This window comes from Cherax quadricarinatus, chromosome 18, assembly GCF_038502225.1.
Source record: "Cherax quadricarinatus isolate ZL_2023a chromosome 18, ASM3850222v1, whole genome shotgun sequence".
Taxonomy (NCBI): Eukaryota; Metazoa; Arthropoda; class Malacostraca; order Decapoda; family Parastacidae; genus Cherax; species Cherax quadricarinatus.
The window spans coordinates 40,150,663-40,173,875 of record NC_091309.1 but is presented as its reverse complement, the minus strand read 5'-3'; the positions used below and the strand labels follow the sequence as shown (position 1 = coordinate 40,173,875).

Below are 23,213 nucleotides of genomic sequence, written 5' to 3'. Positions count from 1 at the left end.
CTCTTCACTGGTCACTACTAGGTCACTCTAGTGAGCTTTATCATACCTCTGCTTAAAGCTATGTATGGATCCTGCCTCAACTACATTACTTCCCAAACTATTCCACTTACTGACTACTCTGTGGCTGAAGGGCAGGCGCTGTATAATCCTCCGGGTTTAGCGCTTCCCCCTTGATTATAATAATAATGTGGCTGAAGAAATACTTCCTAACATCCCTGTGATTCAACTGTGTCCCCTTGTTACTGTGTCCAATCTCTGGAACATCCTGTCTTTGTCCACTTTGTCAATTCCTCTCAGTATTTTGGTTGTCATTATCATGTCCCCTCTATCTCTCCTGTCCTCCAGTGTCGTCAGGTTGATTTCCCTTAACCTCTCCTCGTAGGACATACCTCTTAGCTCTGGGACTAGTCTTGTTGCAAACCTTTGCACTTTCTCTAGTTTCTTTATGTGCTTGGCTAGGTGTGGGTTCCAAACTGGTGCTGCATACTCCAATATGGGCCTAATGTACACGGTGTACAGGGTCCCGAACGATTCCTTATTAAGGTGTCAGAATGCTGTTCTGAGGTTTGCTAGGCGCCCATATGCTGCAGCCGTTATTTGGTTGATGTGCACTTCAGGAGATGTGCCTGGTGTTATACTCACCCCAAGATCTTTTTCTTTGAGTGAGGTTTGTAGTCTCTGGCCCCCTAGACTGTACTGTGTGTGTGTACTCATCTAATTCACCTAATTGTGGTTGCAGGGGTCAAGACTCAGCTCCTGGCCCCGCCTCTTCACCGACCGCTACTAGGACCTCTCTCCCCCTGCTCCATGAGCTTTATCATACCTCGTCTTAAAACTATGTATAGTTCCTGCCTCCACTACATCGCTTGCCAGACTATTCCACTTCCTAACTACTCTATGACTGAAGAAATACTTCCTAACATCCCTTTGACTCATCTGAGTCTTCAGCTTCCAATTGTGACCCCTTGTTTCTGTGTCCCATCTCTGGAACATCCTGTTTCTGTCCACCTTGTCTATTCCACGCAGTATTTTGTATGTCGTTATCATGTCTCCCCTGACCCTCCTGTCCTCCAGTGTTGTCAGACCGATTTCCCTTAACCTTTCTTCATAGGACATACCCCTTAGCTCTGGGACTAGTCTTGTTGCAAACCTTTGCACTTTTTCTAGTTTCTTTACATGCTTGGCTAGGTGTGGGTTCTAAAGTGGTGCCGCATACTCCAATATGGGCCTGATGTAAATGGTGTACAGGGTCCTGAACGATTCCTTATTAAGATGTCGGAATGCTGTTCTGAGGTTTGCTAGGCGCCCATATGCTACAGCAGTTATTTGGTCGATGTGTGCCTCAGGAGATGTATCTGGTGTTATACTTACCCCAAGATCTTTTTCCTTGAGTGAGGTTTGTAGTCTCTGGCCCTCTAGACTGTACTCCGTCTGCGGTCATCTTTGCCCTTCCCCAATCTTCATGATTTTGCACTTGGTGGGGTTGAACTTCAGGAGCCAATTGCTGGACCAGGTCAGCAGCCTGTCCAGATCCCTTTGTAGTTCTGCCTGGTCTTCGACTGAATGAATTCTTCCCATCAACTTCACATCATCTGCAAACAGGGACACTTCGGAGTCTATTCCTTCCGTCATGTTGTTCACAAATACCAGAAACAGCACTGGTCCTAGGACTGACCCCTGTGGGACCCCACTGGTCACAGGCACCCACTCTGACACCTCGCCACGTACTATGAATCGCTGCTGTCTTCCTGACAAGTATTCCCTGATCCATTGTAGTGCCTTCCCTGTTATCCCTGCTTGGTCCTCCAGTTTTTGCATTAATCTTTTGTGTGGAACTGTGTCAAATGCCTTCTTACAGTTCAAGAAAATGCAATCTACCCACCCCTCTCTCTCTTGTCTAACTGCTGTCACCCTGTCATAGAACTCCAGTAGGTTTGTGACACAGGATTTCCCGTCCCTGAAGCCATGTTGGCTACTGTTGATGAGATCATTCCTTTCTAAGTGTTCTACCACTCTTCTCCTGATAATCTTCTCCATGACTTTGCATACTATACATGTCAGTGACACTAGTCTGTAGTTTAGTGCTTCATGTCTGTCTCCTTTTTTAAAAATTGGGACTACATTTGCTGTCTTCCATGCCTCAGGCAATCTCCCTGTTTCGATAGATGTATTAAATATTGTTGTTAAGGGTACACGTAGCACCTCTGCTCCCTCTCTCAAGACCCATGGGGAGATGTTATATGGCCCCATTGCCTTTGAGGTATCTAGCTCACTCAGAAGCCTCTTCACTTCTTCCTCAGTTGTGTGTACTGTGTCCAGCACTTGGTGGTGTGCCCCACCTCTCTGTCTTTCAGGAGCCCCTTCTGTCTCCTCTGTGAATAATTCTTTGAATCTCATGTTGAGCTCCTCACATACTTCATGGTCATTTCTTGTTGTCTCTCCTCCTTCCTTCCTTAGCCTGATTACCTGGTCCTTGACTGTTGTTTCCCTCCTGTTGAGGCTGTATAACAGCTTTGGGTCAGATTTGGCTTTTGCTGCTATGTCGTTTTCATATTGTCGTTGGGCCTCCCTTCTTATCTGTGCATATTCATTTCTGGCTCTACGACTGCTCTCCTTATTCTCCTGGGTCCTTTGCCTTCTATACTTTTTCCATTCCCTAGCACACTTGGTTTTTGCCTCCTTGCATCTTTGGGTGAACTATGGGCTCATCCTGGCTTTTTCATTATTCCTGTTACCCTTGGGTACAAACCTCTCCTCAGCTTCCTTGCATATTGTTGTTACATATTCCATCATCTCATTTACTGGCTTCCCTGCCAGTTCTCTGTCCCACTGAACCCCGTTCAGGAAGTTCCTCATTCCTGTGTAATCCCCTTTCTTGTAGTTTGGCTTCATATGCCTGGGCCTTCCTGCTTCCCCCTCCACTTGTAGCTCTACTGTGTATTCGAAGCTTAAAACCACACGATCGCTGGCCCCAAGGGGTCTTTCATAAGTGATGTCCTCAATATCTGCACTACTCAAGGTGAATACTAGGTCCAGTTTTGCTGGTTCATCCTCTCCTCTCTCTCTTTTAGTGTCCCTTACGTGTTGGTACATGAAGTTTTCCAGTATCACCTACAGTGTGTGTGTGTGTGTGAGTGTGTGAGTGTGTGTGAGTGTGAGTGTTTGTGTGTGTGTGTGTGTACTCACCTAGTTGTGGTTTCGGGGAGTCGAGTCACAGCTCCTGGCCTCCCTTTTCAACTGGCTGCTGCTAGCCAGTCACTCTTCCCACTCCATGAGCTTTATCATACCTCTTCTTAAAGCTATGTATGGATCCTGCCTCCACTACTTCACTACACAGACTATTCCACTTCCTGACAACTCTGTGACTGAAGAAATACTTCCTAACATCCCTATGATATATCTGAGTCTTCAGCTTCCAACTGTGACCCTTTGTTGTTGTGTCCCATCTCTGGAACATGCTGTCTCTGTCCACCTTGTCTATACCTCTTAGTGTTTTATATGTCATTATCATATCCCCCTATTTCTCCTGTCTTCCAGTGTTGTCAGGTCCCTTAACCTGTCCTCACAGGACATACCCCTTAGCTCCAGGACTAGTCTTGTTGCAAACCTTTGCACTTTCTCTAGATTCCTTACATGCTTGGGTAGGTGAGGGTTCCAAACTGGCACTTTGTGTGTGTGTGTGTATGTATAGTATATATATATATATATATATATATATATATATATATATATATATATATATATATATATATACACACACACACATACAGCTTTCTTCATTCAAGAAACCAGCCGTATCACACTGAGGCAGGGTGACCTAAACAGAAAAGCATAAGTTTCTCCTTTAAAATTTAGAAATTTATACAGGAGAAGGGGTTACTAACTCCTTGCTTCAAGCATTTTAGTCACCTCTTATGACACGCATGGCTTATGGAGGAAAAATTGTTCCACTCCCCTGTGCAGATATATACAGTGGACCCTCGGCTAACGATATTAATCCGTTCCTGAGAGCTCATCGTTAGATGAAATTATTGTTAGCCGAATTAATTTTCCCCATAAGAAATAATGGAAATACAATTAATCTGTTCCAGACAGCCAAAAGTATAAAACCATACCCCGGCCGGGATTGAACCCACGGTCAGAGGGTCTCAAAACTCCAGCCCGTCGCGTTAGCCACTAGACCAGCTAGCCACAATAAGATTCGTCCAACTAGGTATATTTCTACACCATAGGAAGGTTACACAGCCACCACTGTGACCACAAATGCAAGTTTTTACAGACGAATCTCCAGCTAGCGTGGCCGTGACGAACTCTAGCTCAAGTCCCTTCACTGCCGTCAACATGACTCACGAAATCGTAATGACACGATTGCAAACAAACCATACCCCGGCCGGGATTGAACCCACGGTCAGAGAGTCTCAAAACTCCAGCCCGTCGCGTTAGCCACTAGACCAGCTAGCCACAATAAGATTCGTCCAACTAGGTATATTTCTACACCATAGGAAGGTTACACAGGCACCATTGTGACCACAAATGCAAGTTTTTACAGACGAATCTCCAGCTAGCGTGGCCGTGACGAACTCTAGCTCAAGTCCCTTCACTGCCGTCAACATGACTCACGAAATCGTAATGACACGATTGCAAACAAACCATACCCCGGCCGGGATTGAACCCGCGGTCAGAGAGTCTCAAAACTCCAGCCCGTCGCGTTAGCCACTAGACCAGCTAGCAGCACCAACCCTGAAAGGGTTTAACATGTTCCACTTCTAATGTTATCAAATATACTCTATCATTATCAATTTGCTATTGTTGTGACTAATTCATTTTCATAATACATATATCATCACAGAGCAAGTAAAGCTGTTCAAAGTATTTACCACATTCTACAATCTAAATCCATGATTTGGTCCATATTATCGGATGTGTCAAACAATTTAGATGAAAGGGGAAATATCATCATTTATGCTGAAAGAGATGCTGGGTTCTTAGTTAAGAAGCATTCTGTGGTAATTGTGGTGCCTCTCCGAGACAAAAGGTCCCCCCTACCACCACTCAAACCTCACCACTTCATGAAATTGGCCTAAGGTCATGGGAGTCTACAACCATATAGTCATATCTATTTTGCAATGATCCCAGGGGCCATCACTCTTATGGCCTGCTCCCAGACCAGATCTTCTGGTTATTGGTCTGATTGACCAGGGTGCTGGTGGTGGTTGCACGTAGTTCAATATATGCACACAGTCCAGCTGATCAGGAACCAACTTGAAAAACTTATCATGGTCCATCTTGAAGGTACCAGGTTTGTTGCTAATATCTATTATGCACAAAGGAAGGGTGTTGAAAATTAGAGGGCCTCTTCCATGTATCAAGCTCCCTCTTATGCTCATTGTACCCCTGCTTTTTACTGGGGGGTACTATAATGACATGGTTGTAAACTCACCATGGTGTTATTGCAATTGTTCAACCCCAATACATTCCATGGTTTATTAGGAGTGCATGTATTTTGCTTTCGTGTAGAGTTAAATTGGTATGCAGATTTGGGACTAGTCCTTCAAGGATTTTTCCAGGTGTATGGAAATTATGATGTATTTGTCTCACCTATATTCAAGGAACTGCATTTATATAGGCAGTGAAAGTTCTGTTTTCTTACTCTGCATTGCTCCTGTCATGAAGCAGGCCATTACTCTACAGAAGCATTTTAGCCTGGAGAGAAGAGAACAAGTGACATAAAGAGTATCATTATTAGGTCAGCATCTCTACTTATCCAGCTTATAATTTTCCTTGTAGTAGCAAGAGTAATATGGTTGTGATGTTTGTGAGATCCTCTGATGTTGCCACTCTCAAGCCTCACACATTGAACTTTCACTACTGAATGATTCAAGTTTCTTTTGTATTCTATTTCAGTCTATTCTCAATTCCTCTATAGTAAAGCAATTGAAATTTATTCTCCTAGAACATCATATTGTCTGTGGTCCATTGGAAGACTTGATTTATACCTGCTTGAAGATTCACTTTGTCCTCAAAAGATATCACTCACAAAAATTCTAGTATCATCAGCAAAGAATGAAAAAGTGCTGTGATTTATGTCCTTTTCTATGTTGAATATAAGAAACAGAAGTGGGGCAAGTACCAAGCCTTAAGAAACAGAGTTTTTAACTGGTAGCCTCCAATTTCACTGTTTATTACTATTCTCTGGGTTCTATTTATTAAAAAGTTAAATATCCACCTGTCCACATTTCTAGCTATTATTTTTGCACACATTTTGTGTGCTATCAAACCATGGTAACACCTGCTGAAGGCTTTTGCTAAATCAGCATACACTACATCAGCATTTAGTCTGTTTTCCAGCATACCCAGGACCATGTCTGTGATAGTCTTGTAACTGTTGAAGCCCAGAGCAAGCTGCTCTAAATCTAACCCCCCTCAAGGAAGGTTCCTTGATGTTGGTGAGGGGCTCTTGATTTAGGGAATTGGATCTGTGCTCCAGTTCCCCGAATTAAGCCTGAATGCCTTCCACATCCCCCCCCCCAGGCGCTGTATAATCCTCCGGGTTTAGCGCTTCCCCCTTGATTATAATAATAATAATCTAAATCTAACCTGTCCTGAGTAACAATCTTGGTTCTTAGGGCCTATTCAAAAATTCTGATAATTGACTTTATAATTACTGGACTACAGATTTTTGCAACTGCTTAACTGCCACCTTTGGGAAGTCGGGCAATATTGGTGTTTTTTAATAAATGTGGGATGACAACTGTGTCCAGACACCTCCACAGACTACTAAAGGCATGAAGAGTGGTTTCGTGCAGTTCATGGATATGAAGTTCCACAAGTCTGGACCTGTATTCTGTCAACAGCTTCCTCAGAGTCAATCAAAGATAGTGTTATGTCAGAAAGTGTGGAGATGTTAACTGCATTTTGAGTCTTATTCATGAAAAACCCCATTAGGTTGCCAATGTACAATTGATAGATAATGGAAAAGCTGTGAAGAAAGCGTATATCTGTGAGTTTGAAAGGAGGAAGACTTAGAAGGTGAAGAGAATGAGCATGATGTGAAACAATGAAGTATGTATATGAACAATGAGATGTGGCAACAAAAATAACTGCATGGAAACAATAACATGATAATGAACTAGTGACAAGTTTTACTGTAACAAATCATGTAGTGCTTTATACTTATGTTATGAAATGGCTTGAAATACTTTACTACTATGAATAACTAGCTAGTGCTTAAAGTTACATTCTCTAATGCTGCTACCATGTGCAGGAAATCAACAAAACAAAATTTGTGTCACTCTGAAGAGTGCTGTACATATTTTACCCCATTTTCCTTCAAAAAAAATTAATTTGTTTTTAAGCAGGTGCAACCTATGCTCACAAACTGGGAAAACAGGAGTGATGATGATTCTATTTTTTCCTGATCACAGTTACTGCCAAATTATCTTTATTTTACTTTACCCATACTAAGTGTTTAACTTTATTTAAGAAGTATCTGCTATCATGTCACTGAGGTCGCTTATTACCTGAATATGACACAAAGCAATTAAAGTCAAATGATATTAGCACATTCTGAAATTGCTTGTAAACTATATTATAATCAAACTTACCTCATAATCAATTAATGGGCGATTCAAACCCACATTAATTGTATAAGTTGAAGAGTCATGATGGGGCCGAAGGAAGGACTGTTCGGTGGGTCTGTATCGTACAATGAAGTTCATAATTGCCCGAGCCTGAAAGTAATATGAAAATAAACATTTTCTTCTAAAACAAAATATACAGTGGACCCCTGGTTATTGGCCGTAATCCGTTCCTGAAGGTTGGCTGATAACCGAATTAATATTTTTTTTTACAGTTATGTAAGTATTACATACCTTTATTGAAGGCTAATGCTGGCTTCTGGAAGATAGGGAGGAGGAAAGAGGGAGGAGTTAGTGCTTGGAAGTGGAATCTCCCTCCATGAAGACTTTAGATAGTAATGCCTTCTCTGGGGTTACTTCCCTTCTCTGTCTTTTAACCCTTTCAGGGTCGACAGGCCCTCTCAGAGACTAGTTCTCAGGGTCGGCCAAATTTCAAAAAAAAAAAAAAAAATTTCTTATGGAAAGACAGAGAATCTTTTCCCGATCATCTTGGCACCAAAAATATGAAATTTGATGGAAAACTTACGGAATTATGCTCTCGCGAAGTTAGCGGTCTCGACGATGTTTACGCATCGGCGATTTTGCCCACATTGAGCCCTATTTTTGGCCAATTCCAGTGTACTAGTCAACAAAAATCATAACTATTTCGTTAGAACTCCATTTTTTCTATCGAATGAGTACAAGAAACCACCCATTTACTGATTTCAACTATCCAATACAGTGGTCAGAATTTAGCAATTTTGCCAGTTTCACACAAATATCAAAAGATGCCAATTTCTGAATAGGGTCCAGAATAAACAAGAAAGACATTCCTGGCACTAAAATAACATTTCCTCTGTTCATTAGCCATGTCCCCACATCCCTCTTACATTCTTTTGCTTTCCACTTTGAATTTTTATTCTCACAAAAAAGTAGAAGATTTACTGTTATGCAGACTACTGCATTAGTGTAGAAATGGTACAAATAATATCAGTGCACTTGTGAAAGAATATTAGACTCACCAGTTGACATGTATTGGACGCACAGCATGATTTGTTTACTTTTGAACTTTGGTAAAAATCAAACATTTCTGCTACTTTGAGCTCAATTTCAAGGTACTTTTCATTGTAAAACCAGTCAAAATCATCTCAATTTCTGTAATATGTCTTCCATTCTATACAATGAGACCAGGAAAACTAGAATACAACAATAAATACCATATGAAAATACAGTGCAAAGTCGCTGTTTTAATCCAAAAACACGGTAAAAGTTTTTTTTTTTCTCATTTGGCACTGTGTGCTGCAGAATTTTTTTTTATACCACGCACACTGACCACATAGACCCATTCTTTCATATGTAGGCCTACCAGCTTTCTCTCATTAGATTTGAGGGCGCTAAAATTTAGGCATACTAGTACATCAAAAACCCTGGTGCATAAGCCGTACTAGTACGGCTGAAACCCTTAAAGGGTTAATGCCACTAGAACCAGCTTGAGAGTCACTGGACCCCTGTCTCACAAAATAACTGTCCAGAGTGCTGTGTTTCTGGCATCTCTAAGATTTCCCTGAAGTGGGACAGGGTTTTGTCACAAAACATGCTTCAGATATGGCTTGTTTCAGCTTTGTCAGGGTGGTGTTTCTCTACAAAAGCTTGCACCCTGGTCCACATTGCACACACCTCTTTAATCTCTGAAGAAGGCACCTCCTTCACTCCCTCTTCCTCCTACTGTGAAGCAAGTTCCTCAACTGCAGTCTGTTGCTGTTCAAGTTGAAGCTCTTGCAGCTCTTCAGTGGTAAGCTCTTCCCTGTGGTCCTCCACCAACTCTTCCACATCCTCACCACTCACCTCCAACCCCAGGGACTTCCCCAAAGATACGATAGAGTCCACAGGGTCGGCAGGGTCATGGTCACGGTGAGTCTCAAACCCTTCAAAATCCCTCTCTTGGACACAATCTGGCCACAGTTTTCTCCAAGCAGAGTTCAAAGTCCTGGAAGTCACTTCCTCCCAAGCCTTACCTATAAGGCTTATGCAATGGGGGATAGTGAAGTGATTCCTCCAGAACTCTCTTATGGTCAACTGAATGTCCGAGGTCACTTCAAAGCACTTTTGAAACACTGCTTTTGTGTAGAGTTTTTTGAAGTTGGAAATGACCTGCTGGTCTATGGGCTGGAGGAGAGGAGTGGTGTTAGGAGGCAAGAACTTCACTTTTATAAAACTGAAGTCCCTAAACACTTGGTCTTCCAAGTCTGGAGGATGTGCAGGAGCATTGTCCAGTAACAGGAGGCACTTGAGTGGCAATTTCTTTTCTAGGAGGTATTTTTTCACACTTGGGCCAAACACATCATTAACCCACTCTTTGAAAATTTGCCTTGTGACCAATGCCTTATGATTAGCTTTCCACATCACACACAATCTATTCTTCATGACATTGTTTTTCTTAAGCACTCTGGGATTTTCTGAGTGATACATGAGTAAAGGCTTCACTTTGAAATCCCCACTAGCATTACCACACAACAAAAGAGTAAGCCTGTCTTTCATAGGCTTGTGTCCTGGCAGTGCCTTTTCCTCCTGGGTAATGTAGGTCCTCTTTGGCATTTTCTTCCAAAACAGGCCTGTTTTGTCACAATTGAAAACTTGTTGGGGTTCGAATCCTTCAGTCTTTACACAGTCCTGGAATTCGTGAACATACTTTTCAGCTGCACTTTTGTCAGAACTTGCAGCCTCACCATGCTTTAGGGCCTTTGCTGGCCCTAAATTCACAAACTACAGCACTTGTTCCAGGCATTTTCTTTGCAAGATCTTCATGCAACTGCTTTGCCTTCTCACAAATAGTAGACTCCACAACACTGTCTCCCACTAATTCTTTTTCCTTAATCCACAATAATAATAACTTTTCCATCTCTTCCATTATCGGTGTCCTTTGTTTAGTTAGAAAAGCTACTCCTTTTGCAACATTAGCATCTTTGATTTGTTCTTTCTTTGCCAGGATAGATGTAGAATTGAGACACTTATGCAACATATGGGAATCTTTATTGAAGAAACATTTCACCACACAGTGGCTTCATCAGTCCAATACAAAGTAGAAATGGGTAAGGAGAGGAGGAGTTTGAGGTAATCAGTCCCTCAACCTGGAATTGATGTGTTCAGTCCATCACTCTTGTAGGAAGTCCAGCATAGGGCCAGAGAGTTGGCTTATATACTGCAGTCACATGAGTCGAAGCAGGAGGAGGCAGGATCACAGTGGGACCTGCCACTAGTGTAAGTTGGTCATCGTCCTAAGGTTGGACAAGCGTTGAATTCTTTGTACCAAGATCCCATGATGTTGCAGTGTCTGACAGATGTGATGACTGCAATATATAAGCCACCTCTCTGGCTCTATGCTGTACTTCCTAAAAGAGTGATGGACTGAACACATCGACTCCAGGTTGAGGGACTGATTACCTCAAACTCCTCCTCTCCTTACCCATTTCTACTTTGTATTGGACTGATGAAGCCACTGTGTGGCAAAACGTTTCTTCAATAAAGATTCCCATGTGTTGCATAAGTGTCTCAATTCTTCAAGTTGTCAGTTTTCAAAACCTGTCAGACACTGCAATATCACGGGATCTTGGTACAAAGACTTCAACGCTTGTCCAACCTTAGGACGACGACCTACTTACACTAGTGGCAGGTCCCACTGTGATCCCGCCTCCTCCTGCTTCGACTCATCTGACTGAAGTACAGTGGACCCCCAGTTTACGATATTTTTTCATTCCAGAAGTATGTTCAGGTGCCAGTACTGACGGAATTTGTTCCCATAAGGAATATTGTGAATTAGATTAGTCCATTTCAGACCCCCAAACATACACATACAAACGCACTTACATAAATACACTTACATAATTGGTCGCATTGGGAGGTGATCATAAAGCGGGGGTCCATTGTATATAAGAGGAAGAAGAGGAAGAGGAAGAAGAGGAAGAGGAAAAACAGGAGGAAGAGTAGGAGGAGAAAAGAAGAAAAGAAGGAGGAGGAGGAGAAGGAGAAACAAAGTCCACCCTTGACAGTGATATGATAAGATGAGATAACAACTGATAAGAGCTGACTGATGAGCATACACGAGGGTGGGGGAAGGTGTAGCTGATAAGAAAGATTAGAGGTGATATTTGATGAGCATCGCCCTCACTTTGTTTTCGCTGGTACACAAACATGTCTGTCTGTCTATCTGTCTGTCAAGCTCCCTGCCTATCTGTCTATCCATCTAGCTCTTTGTCTCAGAGAAAGCCACAAGACTGCATCATCACCTTTACTCACATCTTCAAGCAGAGTATAGCACTTTGTCTGGATATTTTGGGTTATCCTAGGTAATTTACACTATGTATACTTGTATTTGTGTACCTGTGAGACAGAGATAGACAGACAGATAGAAAAAGAGAGACAGATTGAAAGAGATACAGAGACAGATAGACAAAGACAGACAGACAGAGGAAGACAGAGATAGACAGACCCTAAACTTGGGGTTAACATCACTTTCTTCTTAAAAGAAGAGTGTTAATATGACATTATATCAGTGAATCCTTGGTGTTTGCCGCACTGTTTGCTCTAGTTAGCGCTTTGGTGAGGGGCTCTTGATTTAGGGAATTGGATCTGTGCTCCAGTTCCCCGAATTAAGCCTGAATGCCTTCCACATCCCCCCCCCCCAGGCGCTGTATAATCCTCCGGGTTTAGCGCTTCCCCCTTGATTATAATAATAATAATAATCTAGTTAGCGCTCAGTTTAACTGGCACTCCCACAAGGTACTAAGTGGTCCCAGATTTTTTTTAATACTGCGCACACTGAGTGTTAGGACCCATTCACAAGCACTATGAGCAACTGCATGTTGCTACCAACAGTAACAAAACCTACAAGAGTTACAGAGACTAGTGTTTCCCTACTAGACCACATCTGGACCAACACCATATCCCCCTTAAGATCAGGCATAATCACAGATAATACCACAGACCATTACCCTACCTTCCTCATAACAAACCTTGGCAAATTACCCCTAGACACTACTAAAGTCACTTTCAGACTTCACAATGAGGCAGCTATCAATAACTTCACAGCAGCAGTGACAAACATTGACTGGCACACTGAGCTAGAAATCTATACAGATATTGACGAATGTATTAATAATTTTCTAAAAAAGACCCAATACCTCTATAACAAGCACTGCCCTAAAAAAACTAAACAGATGACTGCAAAGAGACTGAACAGTCCCTGGCTAACACCCAGTATCCTCATATCCATAAATACAAAGCACCTATACGAAAAACAGTACAGAATGGGCCACATAACCAGAGACCAAACAAAACGTTACTCGTCAATCCTAACCAGCCTAATAAGAAGGGCTAAAAAATTTTATTATGAGAACAGATCATCCAACTTATGAGGTGACATAAAAAAGACCTGGAAAACCCTATCAGAAATACTAGGAACAAAAAAGATAACACGAAATAGCGAAATTGAATTAACAAAACCAGATGAACCCCAATTCCCACCTACTGAAACAGCAAACAGACTCAATGATTTCTTCTCCACTATAGGAAAAAACCTTGCCAATAAAATCTGAAGCTCAGATACCCCACCGAATGACTACCTCACTGGCAACTACCCGAACACAATGTTCCTAGCTCCGACTAACCCAACTGAAGTCTCCCTTATTATCAACAAACTAAAAAACAAGACTAAAAAACAAGACAGGAGATTTAAATACCTTACCACCCATTATATACAAAAAAGTGTCACAGGTGCTATCACCAATCATTGCAACACTCTTTAACAAATCCATTGAATCCTCTACCTACCCTACAGTTCTCAAAATAGCAAAGGTCACCCCGATCCATAAAGGAGGAGACCACACAGACTTGAATAACTATAGGCCAATATCCAACTTACACCCTCTCTCTAAAATCTTTGAAAAATTAATCCATAAGCGTATCTATTCCTACCTCATCTCCCACAACATTTGGGTTCAGGCCTAATAAAAATACTAATGATGCTATTATCTACATGCTAGAACATATTTATACAGCAATAGAGAAAAAAGAAGTCCCACTGGGGATCTTCATTGACTTACGTAAAGCTTTCGATATAGTTGACCACGACTTGCTCCACATAAAATTGTCGCACTATGGTATAAGAAGGCACTCCTTCAACTACTTAGTCATACCTCAGCAACAGAAGCCAATATGTGTACACAAATGGGGCAAACTCTTCCGCACAGCCAATTACAGTTGGTGTCCCACAGGGAAGTGTCCTAGGCCCTCTTCTCTTTCTCATATACATAAATGACCTACCAAATGCATCGCAATTACTCAAACCCACACTATTTGCAGATGACACTACATACGTCTACTCTCACCCGAGCCCAGTCATGCAAGCCAATACTGTAAATACCGAATTACAGAAAATATCAACCTGGATGAGGACCAACAAACTTACTCCAAACACTGACAAAACCTACTACATTCAGTTTGGTAACAGAGCTGCAGATGTGTCTCTTAACATAATGATAAATGGATCACTTGTCACAAAACTCACAGAGGGAAAATTCCTAGGAATCCACCTTGATAATAGACTCAAATTTCAAACACATATACAACAAATTTCCAAACAAATTTCCAAGACCGTAGGCATACTATCAACGATACGGTACTATGTTCCGCATTCAGCCCTCCTGGCCCTATATCACTCACTCATTTACCCCTATCTCACCTATGGAATTTGTGCATGGGGTTCAACAACAATAAACTATCTCAGACCACTAATCACCCAACAAAAGGCTGCAGTCAGAATAACAAATTCCCACTACAGACAGCACACTCCACCAATATTCAAAACTCTAAACCTACTCACAATATGAAACATCAATACTTATTACTGCACCTACTACATACATGGAGCACTTAACTCTGACATAAACCCTCCCCTCAAACGTCTCCTTACCAACCTCAACAGAACACATGACCATAACACAAGGCACAGATCACTCTTTGATGTTCCTCGAGTCCATCTCACGCTATGCAAAAACTCAATGCACATAAAAGGCCCTAAAATCTGGAATTCATTACCTGTGAATATAAAAGAAACACTGTCTGTTTATAAATTCAAGTCTCTTCTCAAAAATCACTTACTCACCCACAATTAAATAAATACTGAATAATTGTATCTCATAAATTGTATCTTACATATATATATATATATCTCATTATTGTATCTCATAAATGTCAACCTATGACCCAATCAAACTTTATTACTATTTAACTTCATTACCTAACAGAATACTCCATTCTACTGATTACACAGCAACACAGTAAATGACCATATGACCTGTCTTTGTAATACTCATTTGTACTAAATTGTTATCTGTTTTACAATAATTTTTGAACCACTGAATATATCATTGCTTAGTTAATCTTAAGTTAATTTTAATCCTGCCCATAATGCTGTCCATACAAGGGGCTTTGGCATGCTGCACTTTAAAAATTGTATTCCTTGTACTTCTCTGTATCATGTTCAAATTAATTAAATAAATAAATAAATAAATAAATAAATAAATACGTAAATACTGATTGTACAGCAATGCAAGCAACCATACGACCTGTTTTTGTAATACTCATTTGTGCTTAATTGTTATCTGTTTACAATAATGTTTTACCACTAATACTTCATTGCTTAGTTAATCTTAAGTTAATTTTAAGCCTGCCCATAATGCTCTGCATACAAGGGGCTTTGGCATGCTGCACTTTAAAAATTGTATTCCTTATACTTCTCTGTATCATGTTCAAATTAATAAAAAAAAAAATAAATAAACAAAACGGCATCTCAGGCCAATCATGCCAAATTTGAAGGCAGGAAAAATAAAACGTATATATACGTTTGGGGCGCTACGCATAAGAACGTATATATACGTTTGGACCGTTTAGGGTTAAGGAAACAGAGAGAGCACAACTCAAATTTCTCAAATAAAGAGCCCCTCATTTGAATCAAGGAACCTCTGATGAGGGTTATTTTTCACATATATGGCAGAGATGTTGAATGTTATGAGAATGTCATCTCACCATCACTGCTCCTGCAGGTCCAAATAACAGTTTTCTTAACTCTTTCACAGTCGAGATCCCTGATCCCAAACTCACTCTCAGCGTCGAAAAATATTCGAAAAAAAAAAAAAATTCTTACCAAAATCTTAAGAATATTTTTGTGAGTGTTTTGAAAGGAAAAAACAAAAATTGCAATCAGTACTTACTGAGATGTAGAAGTGTGAAGTTGACGAAGTGAACCACTTATGGCAACATCGGCGACTGCCACTTACTCGGCAATATTATTTTTACTTTTATTGTACTTTTTCTTTTATTTTTTAATATTTTATTTTTCAAGTAACTTTTGTGGCCTGTGAGACCAATATAATGCATAATGGATATATATCCATTTGTTGTATGCAACACAGTAACTGCACAAACATTATCATTATATTGTTTACAAAATGTCTTTACACAAACCAACAATAAAAAAGTTGTTTATTATTATTGTTCTATAATATATATACACACATATAGTCCCTGGACACCAGTGGCGGCTCGTATATAGGCACTGCGGAACTGCAACACCTATTTTCACTCGATATTATCGATAACATTCAATATAATGAGTCTTTTTTTCTTTAATTCTTTCTTTATGCAGTGGACCTTCCCTTTTCGTGATTAATCTGTTCCAGAGAGTCTGATGAAATGTGAAATTCATGAAAATTGAAACCATTTTCCCCATACGAAATAATGTAAGTCCAATTAATCCGTTTTAGACACCCAAAAGTATTTGTAGGTGAATGGTTCAGAGAACCGACATGTTGATAAATTAGACACATGTGCAACTCTTGGGTATCTTTATTGAGGAAACGTTTTGCCACACAGTGGCTTCATCAGTCTATACGTAGGAGAAACTTGAAGAACAGGAGGAGAATGAGGTAATCAGTCAGGAGAAACTTGAAGAACAGGAGGAGAATGAGGTAATCATTCTCCTCCTGTTCTTCAAGTTTCTCCTACGTATGGACTGATGAAGCCACTGTGTGGCGAAACGTTTCCTCAATAAAGATACCCATGTGTCTAATTTATCCACCCAAAAGTATAAAAAAAAACTACAATTTATAGAGAATAACTATATTCCATAGCTTATTTATCTATCACAATTAATCTAACATGACATAATAAACAATATTAATAACATAGAAACATGATATATACTCTAGAATGAATATAATGTCATTACGTATGTGAGGAGTGGTGGTCGTGTTGTTGTTGTTGGGTTTATAAGGGCCACTGTGGTAGTGGAGATGGCAGCAGAAGCCACCAACACTATTCACACAAACAATGTATGCAATTTATATATAAGAAATATTTACACTTTAATTTATAAGAAATGCAGTAGAGAGTCATTTAGCATGAGTTTATTTGGCAAGATTTGGGTATAGCATGACTGAAGAATTGCTGCACAATTTTATGTAACATGTAAAATTAATTGAATATGGTTCAGTTTGCGGAAAGGAAAAAAAAATCCCTTTTCCTCAAGCAGCTGCCTTGTTGTGGATTAGCCGGGGAGACTTCCCAACATCCCCTGCCACCCCCGTCCCGACACCACCCCACCATCCCAGCATTCATACTTCATGTGTGTCCAGTCTTTCTCTGCTATTAGCTAGCTGTGTTTGTGAATTGTGTTTTGATCTTTTACTACATCTTGTATCTGTCAAGCAATCATGACACCCAGTAGGCATACCAGTGTTGCTGAAAGTGGCAAGAAAAGGTATAAGCATTTAAGTCTTAGAATTAATGAAGGAAACAAAGATATTGGACAAGAGATAACTGTAATGAAGTGTTACTTTGCACACATGGAAAGAGGTAAACATGTGTTTCTGTGACTGACTGACTTACTGACTTGACTGAATGACTTACTGACTTGGCTGAATGACTTACTGGCTTGACTTAATTACTTACTTGTCTGAATGACTTAACTGACTAACTGAATGACTGACTTACTGAATGACAGATTTACTGACTTGACTGAATAACTTGACTGACTGACTGGCTTGACTGACTGAATGACTTGAAGTTAGACACTCCAGTACAATCATCAGTACCTTCAGTACCAGAACCTCTACCATCCACCTCAGCCCAGTAGGGCCACAGCATAACTCTCCACTCTCTTCACAATCATCAACACCAGCACCCACAATTTAAGGTAAGAAATACTATTATTTCTGTTACATTTGTAGTCTTAACCAGTAAAAGCAACATAATACATCACAACAATGAACTACAATTCCATATTCACTTTTATTTTTGTAAGATGTGGAGGTCTAAAAAAAAAGTTGTTTGGCTCTTTTGGGGCTCCCTAGAACATAACCCTATTTTTCCCATAAGTTCTTCAGTTCATCTAACATGGTTTGTTTTTTTATCTAACACGCCATTTTCAGGAACGTAACTACCATGTTAAATGACGATCTACTGTATTTATACTTGATAAATAAGAAATATTTACACCTGCTTTATCTTGGAGATGCTGACATTGGTTTAGGGTGGTGGAAGATAGGCAGGGTGGCATATGTTTGTCAGTGGCCCTATATACCTCCAATAACATTGGAGGAGTTAGTTTCATTTCATCCTTTCTCTATCGCTTAATCACTTAACTTGCTACACTGTTAATGCTACACTTTATTGCTGGCTGGCACTATAGCCTTTATCGACTCCTACTGCTTTAGAATCGTACATATCGTGGAATCACTGAATCATTGAAGAAGGCACATTCTCCCCTCTCTCTTCCTCCTCCACTTTGGTACTTTGCTATGAGTTTTTTCTTGAATTCTACCACGTTTCTTACCTTCTTTATCAATGGACTGGCACTAGCAGCTTTCTTTGGGCCCATAGTGGCTTATTTAGCAGTCACACAGAATAAACAAGTGCAAAAAACAATGAATTGTTATGAAATGTTTCCTATGACCTCGCAGGATAAGGTTCACTCACCGAGAAACAAAGCGACGCTGCCTCAGAATGTGTGTGTGGGAGGCTTTGTGTGCACGTGGCACTCGGACAGGTACCATACCACCAATGAGAATGGAGGAAAGTAATGAAAACTGAGCCAATATTTTTATGAAAAAAGTCAGCGATAACTAAAATTCATGAAGACAGAGCCCAATGATAAGAGAGGGTCCACTGCACTTGTACATTATATAATCCTTAAGCTTAATGTCAGTAGCCATCCTCTAGTACATGAAAAAATTACAAAAAATCCTTGTATGGAACTGTGTGCTTCACCATTCCAACGACTCAGTGTTTGGCTGTTGTGCACATGTGCACAAGTCCAAGATATGACACTGCAAGCTAGGTAGAGAGAGCACTGTCACTGACACGGTGCCAACCCTGTTGTGCAAGTGTAAGGTAGTGTTTCTTTTTGACTCAGTGACATGTGTTGTGCTTAAAAACCATGTACCATATTCTTGAATGTGACAAAGTGTAGAATTAGATGATTATCATAGTTTTTTTTTCGATTCTTTTATTTTACAGAAAATTTTAATAATTTAATCATGGCCTCTTTGCATCCCCAAGAAATAAGTTCTGTGACTTTAAGTAAACTTCAACAGCTTAAGTTTTCACAGCTTTCTCTCCATGAGAAAGTTACAGTGCAGAAAAGAGGCCGTTCAACACCTGATATTCAAATATCTCAGCCAGGAATAAGCAAGAACAAGAAGTATATTTGTAGCTTTAATTCTGACTGGTACCAACAGAAAAGTTGGCTGTGTGGCTGTGAAGTAAAAAATGCATTGTTTTGCTTCCCATGTTTGCTGTTTGGAGGTGATGTAACATGGACAAAAGACAGTTTTAAAAATACAGTGGACCCCCACATACCGGACGCATTGCATAACGTACAATCCGCATACCGGACGCTTTGATCGCTAAAATTTTGCCTCGCATACCGCCCAAAAACCCGCTCACCGCCCTTCGTCCGAGACGCGTCCAGTGTGCGGCCTGAGCCAGCCTCATATGTTCCGCCGGTGGCATTGTTTACCAGCCAGCCTCGCGGTAACATCCAAGCATACAATCGGAATATTTCGTATTATTACAGTGTTTTCGGTGCTTTATCTGGAAAATAAGTGACCATGGGCCCCAAGAAAGCTTCTAGTTCCAACCCTACAGCAATAAGGGTTAGAATTCCAATAGAGATGAAAGAGATCATTGATAAGTATGAAAGTGGAGTGCGTATCGCCGACCTAGTCAGGTTGTACAAGAAACCCAAATCAACCATCTCTACTATTGTGGGCAACAGAAAGGCAATCAAGGAAGCTGTTCTTGCCAAAGGTTTAACTGTGTTTTCGAAACAGAGATCGCAAGTGATGGAAGATGTTGAGAGACTCTTATTGGTGTGGATAAATGAAAAACAGCTAGCAGGAGATAGCGTTTCTCAAGCGATCATAAGCGAAAAGGCTAGGAAGTTGCATGAGGATTTAATTAAAAAAAGGCCTGCAACTAGTGATGATGTGAGTGAATTTAAGGCCAGCAAAGGTTGGTTTGAGAGATTTAAGAAGCGTAGTGGCATACATAGTGTGATAAGGCATGGTGAGGCTGCCAGTTCGGACCACAAAGCGGCTGAAAAATATGTGCAGGAATTCAAGGAGTGCATAGACAGTGAAGGACTGAAACCTGAACAAGTGTTTAATTGTGATGAAACAGGCCTGTTTTGGAAGAAAATGCCAAGCAGGACCTACATTACTGAGGAGGAAAAGGCACTCCCAGGACATAAGCCTATGAAAGACAGGCTTACTTTGTTGATGTGTTCCAATGCTACTGGTGATTGCAAAGTGAAGCCTTTATTAGTGTATCACTCTGAAACTCCCAGACCGTTCAGGCAAAAGAATGTCCTCAAGGAAAATTTGTGTGTGCTGTGGAGGGCAAACAGTAAGGCATGGGTCACTAGGGACTTTTTCTATGACTGGTTACACCATGCATTTGCCCCCAATGTGAAAGATTACCTAACTGAAAAGAAATTAGAACTTAAGTGCCTCCTGGTGTTAGACAATGCCCCTGGTCATCCTACAGACGTGGCAGAGCGACTTTATGGGGACATGAAATTCATTAAGGTGAAGTTTTTGCCTCCTAATACCACTCCTCTCCTGCAGCCCATGGACCAGCAGGTTATTGCAAACTTCAAAAAACTGTACACAAAAGCTCTGTTTGAAAGGTGCTTTGTAGTGACCTCAGAAACTCAACTGACTCTAAGAGACTTTTGGAGAGATCACTTTAATATCCTCAATTGTATAAACCTTATAGGTAAGGCTTGGGAGGGAGTGACTAAGAAGACCTTGAACTCTGCTTGGAAGAAACTGTGGCCAGAATGTGTAGACAAAAGGGATTTTGAAGGGTTTGAGGCTAACCCTGAGAGGAGTATGCCAGTTGAGGAATCAATTGTGGCATTGGGGAAGTCCTTGGGGTTGGAGGTTAGTGGGGATGATGTGGAAGAGTTGGTGGAGGAGGACAATGAAGAACTAACCACTAATGAGCTGATAGATCAACTTCAACAGCAAGAGGCCAGACCTGAGGAAACTGGTTCAAAGGAGGGGAGAGAGAAATTGAAGAAATTGCCTACTACAAAGATTAAGGAAATCTGTGCAATGTGGCTGAAAGTGCAAACCTTTATGGATGAAAATCACCCTCACACAGCTATTGCAAGCCGTGCTGGTGACTATTACACTGACAATGTTGTGAAACACTTTAGGGAAGTCATAAAGGAACGAGAGGTACAGGCCACTATGGACAGATATGTTGGGTTGGTGCTGCTTAAGTATCATGTATGCCAATGTTTTTGAAATTTTGTAGTTTCCAGTGTTGCGTTCTATAGTGTCGGTGACGGCGATTAGTGAGGCTTCTAGGCACCGTCGGCATCTGAGGTCTGGTTCGGTGAGAACGAGTTGTGCCTCATTCCAGTTCATCAAATGCCCCGTGGAGTCTTTGTGGAGGACACATGCGTACCTTACATCGTCTCTGTTAGAGGCATTTCGATGCTCATTCAGGCGGACTGCAAGATCTCTGTAGGCGAGACAGGCAGAGGTCTTGCAGTCCGCCTGAATGAGCATCGAAATGCCTCTAACAGAGACGATGTAAGGTACGCATGTGTCCTCCACAGAGACTCCACGGGGCATTTGATGAACTGGAATGAGGCACAACTCGTTCTCACCGAACCAGACCTCAGACGCCGACGGTGCCTAGAAGCCTCACTAATTGCCATCACCGACACTATAGAACGCAACACTGGAAACTACAAAATTTCAAAAACATTGGCATACATGATACTTAAGCAGCACCAACCCAACAACACAGGAGTCACGTGATTTCATCGTCTACCCGTCCTCATCATAGGCAGAGGTTGTTTTTGATAAGGACCTGCCTCGCATGGGCCAGTAGGCCTTCTACAGTGTTCCTCCATTCTTATGTTCTTATGACATTCCTCAGGTCACGTGCGTCACACCTCACTCTCCGCCTATATATAACGTCTTCCTACCTCTGTATGTTAGAAGTGATCAAGGTCCCAGGACCGAAACATTTTCTAATAAATATGTTATAGTGTTTGCTTACGTGTCTTTCTAAACCAACTTGTCGGTATTTATTACCAAGGTTTATTCCACATTATTCTTTATGGGAACAAATTCGTTTGGTATCGGCACTCAAACAGCCTTCTGGAACGAATTAAGTTCATAACTTGAGGTACCACTGTACAGGTCCTCCATCACAAATCCGGCATCATTGGGACCTGTAGTGTGCCGGATTACTGAGTTTGCCGAATTACAGAGTGGTTAGGTTAGAATAAACTTAATAAAATTAACCAACTTGACTTACACAGTTCATTGAACATCGGCAAAATTTGAACATTTCCGCTACTTTGAGCTCAATTTCAAGGTACTTTTTGTCATGAAAGCAATCAAAAATCTTATCTATTTCTGTAATATATCTTTCATTCTATCAAATGAGACCAAAAAAATGAGAATATAACCATAACAACCATACAAAAATATACCGCTAAGCGGCCGCTAATGGCTGAGAAGTGAACTCCGCTATTTATGGTCTGATTTCTTTCATTTTTGGTGTATGTGAAGAAGTATCTTTCCATCATACATTGCCCAAGTTTGAATAAGATAACCCAACAAACAATTGAGAAAATAATAATAATAATATAATAATAATAATAATAATAATATCTTTATTTACTACATGTACATGTACAAGGTATACAGGCCTAGCTGACATCAGTGACATACTACTGTATAGAAAGGCACTTGTTATGCTGAGTATTTCAAGAAAATTAGGTCAGTGTCCCAGGATAACACCCACACTAGTCGACTAACACCCAGGTATCCATTTACTAATGGGTAAACATAGACAACAGGTGTAAAGAAACACGCCTAATGTTTCTACCCTGGCTGGGAATCGAATATTTACTAAAAATTATATATGGCTAACCCAAGCCAGGTACTAAAAATAAGCCACGTTGACTTTTTTGGGGTTATCCTAGGTTTTCTACACATATGCTATGTGTGATAA

The 23,213-nt window shown here is 40.8% G+C and overlaps 1 protein-coding gene across 1 annotated transcript in view; it reads right to left on the bottom strand.

Annotated features, from left to right (window-relative positions):
* LOC128689502 (multifunctional procollagen lysine hydroxylase and glycosyltransferase LH3) overlaps nucleotides 1-23,213 on the bottom strand; it is a 70,493-nt gene that overhangs the window by 2,137 nt on the left and 45,143 nt on the right. The window contains exon 5 of the mRNA XM_053777872.2: nucleotides 7,605-7,730. Coding sequence (XP_053633847.2) covers nucleotides 7,605-7,730 — 126 coding nt within the window. The remainder of the gene's footprint in view (nucleotides 1-7,604; nucleotides 7,731-23,213) is intronic.